A 16607-nucleotide genomic window follows, 5' to 3' on the forward strand; every position below is an offset into this window, starting at 1 on the left:
GGCTCCTCCAAGGGAAACGCTGGCGAGGAGGGAAACTGCCAAGCCCCTCAGACCGGCCGCACTGCCAGGCAAGGACAGGCAGCGTTGTGGCGGGAGCGTGAGCTGACCTCACCACCTTGCAGAGCGATTGGACAGCCGCTCATAAAATAAGTTCTTGTGTAACTTTTGGTCCAGCCGTCCCACTTCCACTAATATACTTCAGCAAAGCTCTTGTACGTGTGTGTGAGAGCACATGTTCAAGAATGTTTGTTGCCATATTATTTGTATTGACCAAAAATTTTATTGAAAACCTTTAATATCTACTAACAAGAAAAAGAAAATTATGTTATATAGTCAGATAATTTGGAGCAATTGAAATAAATTAACTAGAGCCACATTCATCAGTATGGATAGATTTCAAAGCCAGTGTGAAGCAATAAAAGTAAATTGCAAAAGGCCCCCCACACGGGGCCAGCTTCTGTCAATGTGTGAAAGGCGTCGGTATCCCTTAGCCATAGCTCTGGTATCCAGGAAAGCCCTGAAAACTGAAAGGTATTTTTGGCCTCAAAATCTGACCTGACCAAACTCATCTGGCACCCCATCTGCTGCTCTGCTCGGCAGGCCCTCGTGGTGTGCACTGCACTCCCTGTCCCCTTCCTCGCCAGCGCAGCCTCCTGCCGGCCGAGAACCTCCTCCTCCGGCTGTGACAACTGCTGCACACCGGTCCCCGCGGCGCAGGCCTGCCAAGGGCTTCTCTCTGTTGCCAGAGCCTGGGGGCATCCCTGTCCCTTCCCCATCATCAGCCTGGCTTCAGGAGGCCCCGTGGCGGTGAAGTGGCCGCTGTGCCCTGCAGGACCCTGACATCGCAGGGAGAGGCGTCAGGTCCCCCCTCGGTGTGAGCAGAAGTGTCCCTGTGTCTGGAAATGCTTTTGAAACACAAGTAAACTTGAACTGTAGCCAAATAAGTACTGTGTCTTCTTGCATCAGGAAAAAAAGTTATTTGGAAAAGTATAAATTGTAAATGGTAGGTTTTTCTAACATGATTTTTTTTGTGTTCTTTCCCTTTTTTTCTTTTCATTTCTTTTCTTGTTTGTTTCTAATTATGATACAAGGAAAGCCATCCTCATCTCTTTGTTCGCTCTACTGGCATGTCTGACTCTCAAACCAGCAGATAATTCAAATCTGAATTAGCGACTAGAGGTCCTGAGCTGTGGTGGGGCCGCCCCTGGCTGGGCACCAGTCTGGCCTGGGCCTTGCCCCTGCCCTCCCACTCTCAGTGCCCTCAGACAGGTCTGCCAGCTTCTCAGCCTCTGAGCCTCCATCTGAGAATGGAGGAGGAGAGGGGCCCAGACTCCCTGCCACCAGGTACTTTTCGTGCTGTTGTCTCAAGTAATCAAGTTGTTCTGACGTCTAGAAAATTGGCTATCAGGTTAGTATAAGTTTGTTTAGATATGACTGCATGTTATTTATAGACCAATCAATATTAATCAGAAAATTGCTTAGCCTAATAGTGCACACTTAATCAATAGCAGCAATTATCCAAGTAAATCTTTTATATTCAGTCATCTATGGACATATTTTATTGAGAGAAGCTGTAATAGGAGCATAAACATTTCTGCTTTCTATTTTTCAGTCAGGAGAGAAGCCACTTTTTAAAAGATTTACATTTGCAAAAAAACGAACAATTAAGATGGTAGGTTTTTGCTTCATTTTTAAGAGTAGTGGTCTAATTTGAGATATAGAAAATACATCCTTGGCCGGGCGCGGTGGCTCACGCTTGTAATCCTAGCACTCTGGGAGGCCAAGGCGGGCGGATTGCTCAAGGTCAGGAGTTCAAAACCAGCCTGAGCGAGACCCCGTCTCTACTATAAAAATAGAAAGAAATTAATTGGCCATCTAATATATATATATATAAAAAATTAGCCGGGCATGGTGGCTCGTGCCTGTAGTCCCAGCAACTCGGGAGGCTGAGGCAGTAGGATTGCTTAAAGCCCAGGAGTTTGAGGTTGCTGTGAGCTAGGCTGACGCCACGGCACTCACTCTAGCCTAGGCAAGAAAGCGAGACTCTGTCTCAAAAAAAAAAAAAAAAAAAAAAAAAAAAAAAAAGAAAATACATCCTAGTATATGAAATCATAGCAAGAGCTGAAGGCTTTTTATGTGATGTATTTTACTATTTTTAATCATTTATGGAACACTTTGTATTTGCAAAGTCCTTGCAAGTAATTTTATTATACATTTAAATATTTTATTGGTGTGAGTATCTATACATATGGCATGTAAAATGAGATAGCCTTTACTGTGTTATATTTCATATTTGTTTCAAAAATATATAAATATTCATAATCAGATTTTATCATTTATAAATTTTGTACCCACACAAATTCTAATTGCCTTTGAGATCTGTTAGATAACAAATTGAGTTCCCTGGGAGCTGTACAGGCGTCAGGGAACTGAACATCAGGAGACTTCCTATCTGTCGTATCTAAATCCTTATATTTTCCAGAAAAAAACAAAACAAAACTTTCCTCCTGCTTTAGCCACCATACTTACGAGTAACCTATGACTTCTATACTTGGTTTGAAATACGGCAGTGTTCCAACAAGCATGAGTTGGTTCCTGCATATCCAGTGCTGTCCTGGGCACAGGAGTGGAGTGACGTGGGTCCCTCTGGGCCACTACTGCGTGGACAGAAGTGGACACACACACAGTCCATTGCCAGAGGGCCAGGAGGTCGAGCCTCGTCTACATGTGTGCTATTCCCACAGGTGCTCAGCACGTCTTCCAACTCACAAACCTCTTTCTTCCTGGTTTTACAAATAGCAAGTTCTTACTTGCTTCAGAAAAACTGGAAAAAAACAATTATTTACTTAACCATTGCACTTAAAGATGAAAGCTGACAACTAAAAAAAAAATATAAAAAAACTAACCACTGCTCTTTTACATTTTAGTATATATGAATATATATACACATATGTGTGTGTATCTGAGAATGAATGGATACATATGTATTTGTACATATATGCTATATACAAATTTTATATTATGCTTATATAGATTTTTGTGGTTTTTATTATTTATCATAGGCTTTTCCCATATTAAAGAATCTTTTAAAACATTCTAATAGGTATATAATCTGAAGCTATTATAAGTAACCTTGAGACGAATCCATATTGTACAGAAATCTTTTCTGCATGTGTGATCATTCCTTTGGGGTAAATCTTAGAAAAAGAATTACTAGGCCAAAGAGTACAGCCATTTTTGAGGCTCTCAGTACTTATTACTCATTGTCTTTCAGAAACATTATTCCAGTTACATTCATCAACAACATGAGCGTACTAGCTTTGGTATCTCCTTGCCTACCCCAACTTGTATCTTTAAAAAAACATTTATTTTCCTAATTTCTTAGGCTAACAACAGCATTTGCACTTTTCCTTTTCTTTTTGTTTTTTTTGCTAGTGAAGATCTACTCATAGTACATTGTAATTTGCTTTACTTTGATTACTAGTGTGGTTAAATATTATTTTTTTAAACTGGCTTTTTGTAGTGCTACGACTGTACTGTCAATGTTACTTACTTAATTTATTTATTTTTGAGACAGAGTCTCACTTTGTTGCCCAGGCTAGAGTGAGTGCCATGGCATCAGCCTAGTTCACAGCAACCTCAGACTCCTGGGCTCAACTGATCCTCCTGCCTCAGCCTCCTGAGTAGCTGGGACTATAGGCATGCACCACCATGCCCGGCTAATTTTTTGTATATATATTTTTAGTTGGTCGATTAATTTCTTTCTATTTTTAGTAGAGACGAGGTCTCGCTCAGGCTGGTCTCAAACTCCTGACCTTGAGCAATCCACCCATCTCGGCCTCCCAGAGTGCTAGGATTACAGGCGTGAGCCACCATGCCCAGCCTGTTACTCAATTTTTGTATATGTCAAATGCCATACAGAAGAAATACTTGTAGAAATTTTTTTCTTTTTTTTTAAAGCACGTTAGATGTAATTTGTAGAAATTAAAAAGCAATACAGTAGATAAAGGCACTGCTCCAAAGAGCTTAACCACTTCGGCACGGTGCTCCCCAGCCGTGAAACCTTGCCCACAGTCCGCACGATAGTCTGTGCTGTGCATTGATGACAAATCCGTTTTGCTCCTGTGTCATGAGGAAAGTTTTACAGCACTGAAAGCTTGTTTTACTTTACAGGCAGCTTTAGGAAAATAACTATAATAACTGCTACTAAGGACTTGTTAAAAGGTCACAGATTCGTAGCAACTTACTAGCTGAACATACACACTGCAACTGCAGAGATTAAAGCTGTAAAAGTAAAAGCTTTTGGCTGTCGACTAAAGTGGACGCTCGGCTGTGCGCTTCATACCACGCTGTCGACTATAGTCGACGCTTGTACCGAAGTGGTTAGGGAGAAAGAGGAATTAAGAATAAGAAGGTTTCGCCATGGGCAGGAAAGACATTGTTAAGATCAGATTTGAGCTTGGTTTGAAGGGTTGTGATCTCTGAGTGAGCAGTGACAGGTGAGTCCAGACTGGGAGCAGCAGGGGTCCCCAGGGGCTGTGGCAACAAAGTACAACCTGAAAAGACCTGACTGAGCAGTGAGTATTGGATACAAGTAGGAGTTGTATAATAACTAAATAAGGAAGATATATATATTTTTTGTATCACTAGAAATCACTTACCAAGTACTTGGTAGGTGCCCACAGTGTGCAGAGGATCGTATTCATCTATCATGCAGAAACAAACAGCGGGCCCAGGGACACATCCAGGGGAGAGCAGTGGACACTTTCAGTGCACAGGGACAGTGGGGTGCTGGGAGAACTTACCTGCTGCTTACGGTTTCTTTTCTTAACTTCTTATAACTTTTGTTCACACAAACTGGCAGTTTTAATTTGTGTAACCAGCACATACCTTGTCTCCTCATTTAGAGCTTTGCAGTTTTCTGTGACGTGTGTGCTGCCTCCATTTGTGGTGGTCGGAAAGTTGACTCCTCAGACTGCAGGGAGCCTGATCTTGATTTCTTTCATACCCTGAGACACTAGTCACCGTAGTGGCAAAGGGATGATCTCCTTGTCTTAGCGAGCCACAGTCACCTAGAGACGCATGTTAGTCAGATGTCGTTTGGCCGGTTCAGTGGTACCAGCAGCTCTCGGTGGGTGATCAGTTTTGTAGCTTCTGACCCCTGTGCAGATGTCCACAGTAGGGAATGAGATTAATAGATGATGTCTACGTTTGTGTTGTTGAATTCATGCACCATTAAAAATCATGTTTTAAGAAAATATTTGAGGACACAAAGTTTTGAGTTAAGGATACAAAACAGTATTAAAAAAAAAAAAAGATTGCAGGGATACATATATGAATACTATATATCACTATTCATGGTTGACTTTCCCCCACCTCATACTTTACTGTTTTCCAAGAGCCCTGTGGTGTGCACGAGGGTGGGCAGTGTGCAGTGGGCATGAGCTGGCACCGCCTGCGTGGCAACAAGGTAAGTGTCTACGAGGCGTCAGTCCATGTGACGATCTCACTAGCTCCCCTGCCTCCGCTGCTGCTTCTCCAGTGCCCCTCCGTTAGCCAGCGGTCAAAACCTGGAGATGTCACCTCCAAAATGTTTGCCATAATTGTTTTTCTCCTCTCGTGCCATGCTAACTCAGACCCTTGTTTCTTTGCGCATGATTTACTAATCTAGCTTAGAGCCCTTTTTTTTTCCACGTAAAACCCCCAAAAGAATCAGTAAACTAGATACCCCCTCACACATTTTTGAGTTATTTGAAATGTTTGATCATAAATTTAAACTGTTACAAGGATATAATTAATTTTTAGCACATAGTATGTTGCATGTGTGATTTAATTATATTTCCGTCAGCACGTAGGACTGCAGATTAAGCTCATTCAGTTTTGGGAAATGTGACCCACTTGGCAGCCAGCGCACATCCTACCCAGTCACTCAAAGCAGGCACGTGCTATCTCAGAAGAAATCTCACTTCATTTTGTAGCCCAGATAAACACATCAGCATGATCCTGGCAGCAGTTGCTCCACTCTGAGGGTTCATCCTTGGAATCTCTCTCCCCACAGCCCTCAGGGATCCTGTCGTCCCCTCCTGCCCTCTGGCTCCAGCCAGCCTCACCCCCGCCAGCCTCCAGTCACCCCGGCTCTGCAGCACCCTGAGTGCACTCTGCCATGAATTAGCTCACCTTCTCGTGAGTTCACAGGCTTCCGGTGCCAGCGCTGTCCTCACGGGCTGTCATGCACGGCCACCCTGTGCCCTCTGCCCTGTGTGGGACACAGGTCTCCTCAGCCACTCCAAGTGTTCTTGTTCATCCTGAGAGACTCACACCCCTGCGCCACCAGGCTCAGGTGGTTTCTCCCGCAGTAAGCGTCCATGAGTTTCTGACTCTGTGTGTGTCGTGTGTATGCACACATGTACATGCCGTGGCCCCTCCACAGCCACAGCGTCTGCACCCACAGGTTCAACCTGCTGCAGATCAAAAGTACGCCAGGAAGAGCGACCTTTCCAATCCATGGTTGGTTCACTCTTCAGGTGCGGAACCGCAGGTGTGGAGGACTGGCTAAGGGACTTGAGCCCCCAGGGATTTGGTGTCCCCAGGGGGTCCTGGAACCAAACCCTGGCAGATAGAGAGGGCCAGCCATACGTGCTTTCGTATGTGTGTGTACACTCGGACAGTCCCCAGCTTGCATGGTTGGACTTACGACGTTCAGCTTTACGGTGGTGCAGAAGTGGCATGCGTTCAGGAGAAACCACGCTTTGAGTGCCCATACAACCATCCTGCTTTTCACTTTAGGTGAATTCCAGAAATTACTTGAAATATTCAATACTTTATTATAACATAAGCTTTGTGTTAGATGATTTTGCCCAACTGGGGGTTAATATAAGTGTTCTAAGCACATTTAAGAGAGGCTATGACTTTTGATAGATTGAGTATATTCAACATATTTTCTACTTAAGATATTTATGATGGATTTGTTGGAATGTAACCCCATAGTAAGTCGAGAAATGTCTGTGTTTATCTTAGCACGTTGTTTGGCAGTCTCTTGTTCTGCATGATGGTCCCTCGTATCCGAATTCATCTCTGCAGTCCTGCAGCCGGGCCTGCGGCACACTCCTCGCAGGTGCTGGGTTAGGGCTGCTCGAGGGAGGAGCGACTGGGTGCGTCTACCTGCAGTGTTATGCAGAGCCAAGCCAGCTCTGCCACCCCGCCCTCTTACTAACACCTTGGCCTCTCAGGTGACGCTCACTGCAACTCCCACAGATAGAGTTTTTTCATTCCTTTCCCCAAAGGTTGCTGGTGTCCTGACATTGGGCGTATTCGGTGAGCTTCCCGATGTCCTCTATGCAGCAGTCCTGCCCCAAGGGCTGAGTGTGGCGGCACTGTGCTTCCCCCTACCGTGTCCCTGCTCCTCAGGACGCCCTCCTTAAGTGCCTGGTGGCCTCTGCTCTCTCTCTCCTCGGGGACCTCCCTGTCTCACAGGTCACCTCTCACCTGTGCATGCTTGGGCCCCAAATGCACTCCTCCAGTGTGGCTTTTCCCCTGGACTGCAGCCTCCGTCTGCACGTTTACTAGACGCTCTGGTTTGGAAGTTCCGCCGTCTTCTGTAGTTTTGTAAAGCTTGAGTGATCTCTGCCATGTCACCACTGCGGCCCGCCTATATGGGCAGTGGCAGGCTTGCCCCCCACTCAGATTTAAGTTTTAGTGTTTTGTTCATGGGGTGGCTTCTCTGTCTCATCGTCTGACTAGTGACCCCATCACACTGGCTCTGTCCTTAGCCTGTCCCCAGCTTCCCTGCCCCCAGTGGCCGTGGTCTGCTGCAGACTGACGCCCCTCAGCTCGCAGCAGCCCTTCAGCGTGGCACGGTATCCTTTCCAAACCCTCTCTGCTCCTTCCCACCCCGTCCTCCTCACTCTTCCAGAGCAGTGGCCTCCCCAGCTTTGGAGCAGACGTGGAGGCCACAGCCAGGAGCCGCTCACGCCCTGGTCCCAGATGCACACCTGCCAGGTCTGCGCCAGGTGTCCTCCCTGCGGACTCCCTCAGGCTGAGCGCCCCCTGACATCCAAGCCCTCATGCCATCGTCACCCTTCCTTTCTGACGTGTGACTGGCCTTTTTCCACCTAGGCCCTCCTCGCTTGTCTTTTCTCGTAGTCACACATCTGGTTCAACACAGACGCTGAGCCTCAGCTCCTCGGCGTGCCTCATCTCCCCTGCGCCTAGCGGCCCCAGCCTTCCCCAGAGCTCCCGCGAGCCGCCATCTCTGCCTCCTTGTCCGCAGTCCCATCCTCTATGGAGCTAGCTCTCAACAGGGCCACTAGTAACAACTCTGTCTGGAAGCTGCTGGGCGCTTAGTTCCCCCTCAGGCTGCTGCCTGGAAGCCCTCTCTACCCTGGTCACCCAGGACCAGCCACGTCTGCCTCTGCGGCTCTGGACCATCTTGGGCCCCTCCCTCTGCTCTATACCATCCCTGGGCCCCTCCCCTCTGCTCTGGACCATCTTGGGCCCCTCCCTCTGCTCTGGACCATCTCAGGCCCCTCCCTCTGCTCTGGACCATCTTGGGCCCCTCCCTCTGCTCTGGACCATCTCGGGCCCCTCCCTCTGCTCTATACCATCTCTGGGCCCCTCCCCTCTGCTCTGGAACATGCCTGGGCCCCCTCCTCTCAAGCTCTGGACCAAACATAAAGCTGTTTGCTCTTCTATTCTTCTTGGATGTCTGGAAGGCCCATCTAACTCAATACCTCAAGAATCAGATCAGATCAATTCCCATTCCTGAACCAGTGCCTTCCATCATCCCTGTCTCAGGGATGGCACCCCCACCCCTCTGACACGCTCAGCAGAAGCCCGAATCCGTGCTCTGCAGCAGCCCATGGCCCCCTCAGGCCCTTGTGCCTTCTGCTGCCCTGCTCTGGCTACCCGCAACCATGCTTTTCAAGCCCAGTGCTGAAGAGACTGGTATTTTAAAAATTTTTCTAATCTTGGCAGACTATAACTTCTGTAAAATTCAGTATAGTGAGCAATTAATTATGGGAAAATGGGAAAACATACCAAACATAGGCCCCTTCTTTGTTGTCATTGTGTTCAGCGGACAGAACTCTGTCTCAGTGCTGTGAAAGTGTCAGCTTCTCTGCTTGTCCTCACGGACCTGCCACCCACCACTAGTCCACGGTCCTCGTTGAAGTAAAAGGAAATGAACTATTGATTGACTTATGGAAAAAGTCTAGACTGGGGTCAGCTAGCATTTTCTGTAAAAGATCACAGGCTAGATATTTTAGGCCTTCTGCTTACAGGGTTTCTGCTGTGCCTGCCCCTCTGGTCCATGGCGGCACGGGGCTTTCCACAGCACGCACACAGATGCATGAGGCTGGCCTCCAGCGGCTGTGTGGACAGAAGCAGGCTGTGGGTGGATTCGGCCCGCAGGGTATATACAGACTGCCGGCGCCAGGCCTGCCTCCTGGGACATCCTCCTGACTGCTCCACTCACATCTGCCCGGGTTCCTCAGTGTCGCCCCTCACTGCGGGGGGCTGGTGTGGTGACGTGACACTGCTGTGGCCCGTGGTCTCAGAAGCCTGCAGAGGCCTGCACGGCTCAGCCTCACCTTCCTCCCACGTCCTCTGGTCCCCACTGTGTCCCCTCAGGCCACGCAGCCGTCACTGTGCTCCTTGTACTCCCCGCGCCTGCTCACGCTTTGCGTGCACTCTCCTAGGGCTGTCTCCTCCCTGGCTGACTCTTCCCCATCCTCAGTGTAGGCCACTCCCCCAGGGAAGGTGCCCCGGCCTCTCTGTTTAGAAGAAATGCCGCTAGCAGAAGAGGCCAGAATGTTCAACCCCAGGGACCAGGGAAGGGAGCAGTCATTAATCGCCCCTGGATACAGGATCTGCTCAGATACAGAAATAGAACTGGTTCAACTTGGCAGAATATCTTTCCCTCTCACTTTTTCACATTTGCAATTCAAAGAGAATATACATAGCCGTTTGTATTATATAAAGTGATTATTGCATTGAATTTAGACTAGAGAAGAAGGCATTTGGAGATAGTTTCAATAAATTATCTTAACCAGTCTAAAAATATTTCTGAGCTGTCAACCAGAACACAGCAACCCTGTAGTACTTGAACCCGTTTTGCCGTAACTAGGACAGGTTGGGGGAAGGTGGCACCGATTTCGTCTTCACGTCTGACCAGCGCTGCTCGGCCTGGGCTTAGCGGCTGCACCAGCTGGCGAGGGGAGCACGGGCTTGCGGCGCAGGAGATGTGCGTGGTGCGTGGCGCATGGCGGGGCGGCATCAGCAGTGGGACCAGTCTCATCATCACCCAAAACATAAAAACTGCAAGATACGTTTGAAGGGGTCGCACGAGTTGTCCTGTTAGTACCTGCCCTGGCTGGCTGCCGCTCGCTGCTGGGCCGCAGCAGGTATAGTGTCAGGAAAACACGTCGGAGAAAGCGTGGAAAAGTCCCTCTGACAGGGAGATAGTGACACGCCTGTGAACATGGCCAAAATCCAGAGCGGGGACAGCGTCCAGTGCCGTGAGGGTGTGGCGCAGCCGGCGCCATCATTCCTCGCAAGCAGGATGCAAGCGGTTAAGCCGCTTTGAAAGATAGTTCAGCGGCTTCTTACAAAACTAAACATTCTCGTACGTGCAGTAAAGCAATCCAGTTATTGCCTCCTAGTCTTAGGTGTTTCACCTAATTCAGCTGGATACTTACCCCCACACAGAAGCTGCACACACAGTTAGTAGCTGCTGTCTTTATGGCTGCCAAAAACGAGGCAACTAAGACAGGTGAGCGGACAAAATGGTAATCCATGCTGTGGGGCGTCACTCAGCTTAGAAAAGATAATTAACTGCTGACCCCAGAAAAGACCCGGAGCAACCTGAGATGCCCGCAGCCCAGAGACAGCCGGTGGCTCATGTCTGGTCCCAGGGCTGATGACTAATAGAGCTGGCTGTCCTGAAGTTCCTTCCCTCACATGTGCGGTCTCACTAAGCATGCACACACCAACACGCACTGGAAAGATAGGAGAAAAAGATTCTTCCACAAGGAGGTCGTGTTGGTCCTTGCTGACAGCATTATAAACAGAAATCATTAATTCACACTAAATGGGAAGAACAGGATGGATTTATGTAGCAGCAACTTGGGAATTTTTTAGCTGCATTGTTAACATTTCTAATGTCTGCTTCATACCTGGCACTGTTGTTACCTCATTTAATCCTCCCATCACTGAGGTGGGACAGGCAGCTCAACCCCGTAAATTCAAGCCAGCACTGAGCCCGCAAGTGTAGGCAGCGCACCACGGCCCCTAAACAGGCCCCTAAACACGTGAGCTCCCTGGCTCCCGACTGCAGCACGCTCCCTCGGCCATGGCCACCTCCCAGGAAGTTAGGAGACGTCATTAGCTCCCGCCTGGGGAGCCCCAAGGAAAGGAGTGCAGAGCTACTCTAATGAGAAGTGGAGGACCACTCTCCCTCACGAGCTCTTTGCTAACAGAGGCCCATGTCCTCTGTGTCCTCGCATGCCATGGGAAGATGTCCAAGGGCAGCGGTGCACACGAGAGTTGACATGCAACGAGGTGTGTGACATGCTCTAACACATGTTTGTAAGTAGGTAAAGTCCTAAACTTCTTGCTGAAAAAGAACATAGCTGCACATGAAATCATTTAACTAATCCTTGAAAAACAGCCTGTTTAATGTCCATCTTCCTTGCTGGATCCTACACTTAATGAGTCAGGGACACGGTGCTCATTCACACTGTGATCCCTGGCCCCCAGCCTGTGGTCTCTGCCAGGCAGGAGATACTGAAAGGCTGTTGACCAACTGGGTAAATGGGCACATCTGTAGTATCCAAGGTAGTGCCTAATATATTGAGAAAAATATATATGAGTATCCAGTTCTAGCTTCTTAAAAGACTTAAACATTCTTTCCGATAATATTTTCCCATTCCTTTGTCCAATAGCCCCTCCCTCCTATACTGCATAAGGGCAAAGGTAAACATGCGTCCCAGTCCGTGCACCAGTATGTGATGCCAGCCAGCCTTTCCCTGGGTGAAGCTGTAGCAAGAAGTCACATGAATGCTCTGCAGTGACCCACTGGCCTGTCATATGTGGCATTAGCATAGTTCATTGATTTTTTTTTTATATTGGTAAATTAGAATTATGTTGAACATATAAAACCACTTAGAGTCATGTGCAGATCTTACAGACACAAATAAATATATCTAACATGTAGCATAAAATTAAATCATTGACTTTCAATTGACTAAAAAGGAAACCAGTCTTACAGATTGGAGGATGGGGGAGATTTTCAGTAAAAGTCTCCTGTCTGTGTTCTCTCAGTTGTTAAATTTTAATGGTTTTATGATCCTATCATCTCAGACTGTGTCCAGCTTGGCTCTCTCCCTACCTGGTTACACGCGCAGCGCTGACAAATGGCACTGCCTTCCGTGCCGGCCACTGAGTGACCTCGCCACGGTCACTGATGGCTGGATGGGGCTGCTCCTGGCAGGGCGGGCAGCCGTGTCTGGTGGCTGTGTTGGGTCACGCCTTCTGCCGTGTCCCGCACGTATGTTTGGGTCACACCTCCCGTCGTGTCTTGCAGAGCTGCAGAAACTGGAGGGCGGCAGTGGACCTGTGCGGACGCCTCCTCACCGCCCACGGCCAGGGCTACGGCAAGAGCGGGCTGCCTACCAGCCACACGACAGATTCGCTGCAGGTTAGCACACCTTCGGTTGCCGTACTTTTATTTGGGCTTATCACAATTTGGGGACATGGAAGAGACTATGGCCTTTTCATGCCAATTGAACAATTTGAGCACAAAAAAATGGATTTTCATATCTTGAGCTTAATCTCAGGATATGACATTGTATGACATTGCCCTGCTTCCTTCTTTCTTACTTAAGCTGTTTATATTATACCCACGGGAACTGGAATTCTCTCTACCCTATTACGAAGTAGCCTTTGTGCACCCCAGAAGCTCGCTCACCAGGTGCTCAGCATTTGAGCTCACAGTGGAGACGAGCTGTGGTTTAAGGCTGGCAGGTGGGTTCACCTCTCCCGGTTAGTAGGAGCAGCCGGTGCAGGCCTCCCAGGTGTGTCTGGGCCTGGTGCAAACAGCGGTGGGGGCGGCTGGTTCTGTCTGCCCAGGGAGTGAGTGTCCCCACACCACGGGTTTGCTTTTCCTGGCGTAATAATATCACTTGCTCTAAAATTTAAAAAATAAAAAGGAATGCACAAAATAGAGTTGTGAACGAAAAGAAACTCTGATGAGAAGGAATAGCTGTGAAATATTGTAAGTTCTTACCTTTTCCTGGGGAGTTTTTTTTAGCTGTTTTTCAAACTTACATGGGAATCCCCAGAACTAAACAGGTCAGCAGACACTCCGAAACCTCGACGAACTTTTGAGAGGAGGGACTCTGGGGAGATCTCATGGCTTGGTTCTTTCAAGCAGCCTCCTTTCTCTTCAGTCTCCTCCCCCGAGAGGGGACCGTGTATGGCTGCAGTCCCCAATCCCCGGGCTGCAGGACCACCACCAGGCCGCACGGCCCCCACCGCACACTGCGCAAGCCAGGGACCCAGGTTGCCTCCCCGTGAGAATCCAGCGCCTGCGGATCTGAGGTGGAGCCGAGGCCGCCACGCCCCCTTCCCTCCCCGCCCCTCCTCTCCATGGAAAACTGTCTTCCAGGAAGCTGATCCCTGGTGTCCAATAGGTTGGGGACCCCTGGTGTACGGGAAAGATAAGAGCAGCTCTAACTTTAGACACCTGTCCTCCCTCCCAGCCTCTCCATCCATTGATTTGCTAAATCATAGGTTATTTCTTTTCTGCTTCTCTCAGAGCCTTCACCACGCCCAGTTCAGGCCCTCGGTGGAATGTTGCTTTGGCCTCCTTCGTGAGCTTACTTCGAGTCCGTGCACTCTTATTCAATAAACTGCCGCCAGGGTGATCTCAGAGCGCAGTTTTGATCATCTTGCTTTCCTGCTCAGGGGGCTGAGGCGGGGTCACTCGAGCCCAGGAGTTCTGGGCTGTGCTGATCCGGTGTCCACACTCAGTTCAGTATCGTGGTGGTGACCTCCCGGGAGCAGGGGCCACCAGGTCACCTAAGGAGGGTGAGCTGGCCCAGGCTGGAAACGGAACAGATCAAAAACCGTGAATAGCTTCCCACTGCCTGCCAAATTAAATGTAATCTTCTCAAACCTTCCACACCACAGTCACAAACAAACGCACAAGAAGACCATTTGAGCCCGGCATGGCGCACACCTGCGGTACCAGCTACTTGGGAGGCTAGGGCAGGAGCATGCCTTGAGCCCAGGAATTCAAGTGCTTCCTGGGGAACATTGCAAGATCCCATCTATTAAAACAACAACAACAACAATAATAATACCATTAGACTCAGTTCGATTCTCATCTTTTAATTCTGTACTTGCTATATATTCTTTAGCAATTGCTTCTTTTTTTCCTCATTTTTAAGCTTATATCAGGAATTATTTTTTTTAATTTTTAATTGACAAATAAAAATATATATTATGATGTTTTAATATATGGATACATTGTGGAATGGCAAAATAAGCTAATTAATATATACATTTCCTCATTTATTGTTTAGGGGGGTTGTGTGATGAGAAATTTAACATCTCTCTTAGCAGGTTTTAAGTACACAATACATTGTTATTCACAATGGTTACCATGTTGTACAGTTGATCTCTTGAACTCATTCCTGCCGTACAACAGAAATTTTGTGTCCTTTGACCAACATCTCCCCAATATCCCCTGGTAACCAGGTAACCACCATTCTACTTTTTGCTCTAGGCATTTTAAGTTGTTTAGATCCGCGTGTGAGCCAGAACTTGCAGCATTTGTCTTCTGTGCCTGGCTTATTTCATTTAGCGTACTGTCCTCCAGGTTCATCCCTGTCATCACAAATGACAGTGTTTCCTTTTTTAAGACTGAGTAGTATTTCACTGTGCATGTACACCACATTTTCTCTATCCATTCATCCACCAGTGGGCGCTGCATGCACTCCATTTTTCTCACTGGTAAGGGGAGAGCGAATTAGATCATGTTCAATGATACCTTATAATTCTAAAAGTCCTGACCCCGGACCCTCCAACATGAATTCTGTTTCTTCACTGCACTCTGCGTGCCGGCCACGAGGGGGCTCCCCGTGCTCAGGCGCTTCTCAAGCCATCCATGCCGGGCCTTGGTTCCAACCGTGCCCTGCGCCTGTGGGCCCTTCCTTAGCTGGCGGCCTCCAGAAGTTCTGCACCCTTCAGAGCTGTGCTCTGGCAGGGCCCAGGTACCTACAGCCCACCCTGCTCTCCTGCCCCCCCACCGCCCACTTTTGCCATCAGTCCCCACCATCTCCAGATGATAAACTCCTCTGGGTGGGGCTGTGCTTGTTTATCTTCCCAAACCTGGGGTAGTGCTCTGCACACACACTCTGCTCAATACGTATTATTTACTTACAGAGTAAACAGTAGTATAAAATTGTTTACATTGTTATTAACCTCAAGATTTTTTTTCTTTTCTTTTTTCTTTTTGTTGGAGATGGGGTCTTGCTGTGTTGCCCAGGCTGGACTCGAACTCCTGGCTTCAAGTGATCCTCCCACCTCAACCTCTCAAGTAGCTGGGACTACAGGCATGTACTGCCATGCCCAGCTGCCAGAGTATTTTTTATAAACATGGTTATGCAAAGCTGCAAAGATAGAAAGTTAGGTTAGCCCCTGTGTTAATATGTTAGAGATCAACCTCTGATAAAAATTAATGGGGAATAGGAATTTCTGAACTTGATACATGTAGATAACCTATTGTTCCATTCCATTTTTGTGTTTTCAGCTTTGGTTTGTGAGGCTGGCACTGCTAGTGAAGTTGGGCCTCTTCCAGAATGCTGAAATGGAATTTGAACCCTTTGGAAATCTTGATCAGCCAGATCTTTATTATGAATACTACCCTCACGTATATCCTGGGCGCAGGGGTAAGGCAGCGATGTTTAATATTTGTGCATTTGCATGTATTTTGCTCTGCTTCACTTTGATTTATAAATACTTAGGTTCCTCCGTTTTCTTTATTTACCCAGTCCTAAAAAGTCAAGTAAGTACCTTGCAACAAGCCTAGATGAGATCACAAAATGATCTCACTCGGCTTTATAAACACACTGCCCTAGCAGTGCCCACCGATGTATTCGTTTGTTCATTTAACAACCATTCATCAAGCACCTGCTGCCTCAAAGCCATGTGATTTGCTGCGGGGACTTTGGTGGTGGACTTTGGAACTGTCCTGCACAGTAAAAAATAATTTCATATCACAACCTAGTGTGTACATGTGCATATAAGTGAAACAAAAACATTCCTGAAACAATACTCATTCTTGCCACGTGGCACACACTGTGATATTTTCTATGAATGTCTATTCTGATTTAATTTATTTTCAAAATCCAGTGATGGCCCACCCACCGGGTTACAGTCACACCATTATCTGGAAAGCGCTGGGCTACAGCGTAGGGCAGTTTCAGGAGGGGGCATGAAACAAGAAGTGAGGTGGGGAGGGCAGGTGCTGGAGACATCCTGTGCCACCAGGAGCCTGGAGGTGGAATGTACGTCCCCTGGTGGGGCCCTTACCAGCATGTTTGAAA

The 16607-nt window shown here is 47.8% G+C and overlaps 1 protein-coding gene across 1 annotated transcript in view; it reads left to right on the forward strand.

The window, feature by feature from the left end:
- TRAPPC12 (trafficking protein particle complex subunit 12) overlaps nt 1-16607 on the forward strand; it is an 82637-nt gene that overhangs the window by 22068 nt on the left and 43962 nt on the right. The window contains exons 4-5 of the mRNA XM_012763155.3: nt 12581-12694; nt 15812-15950. Of these exons, the coding sequence (XP_012618609.2) occupies nt 12581-12694; nt 15812-15950 (253 nt within the window). The remainder of the gene's footprint in view (nt 1-12580; nt 12695-15811; nt 15951-16607) is intronic.

The sequence above is a fragment of the Microcebus murinus genome, chromosome 3 (assembly GCF_040939455.1).
Source record: "Microcebus murinus isolate Inina chromosome 3, M.murinus_Inina_mat1.0, whole genome shotgun sequence".
NCBI classification, from domain to species: domain Eukaryota; kingdom Metazoa; phylum Chordata; class Mammalia; order Primates; family Cheirogaleidae; genus Microcebus; species Microcebus murinus.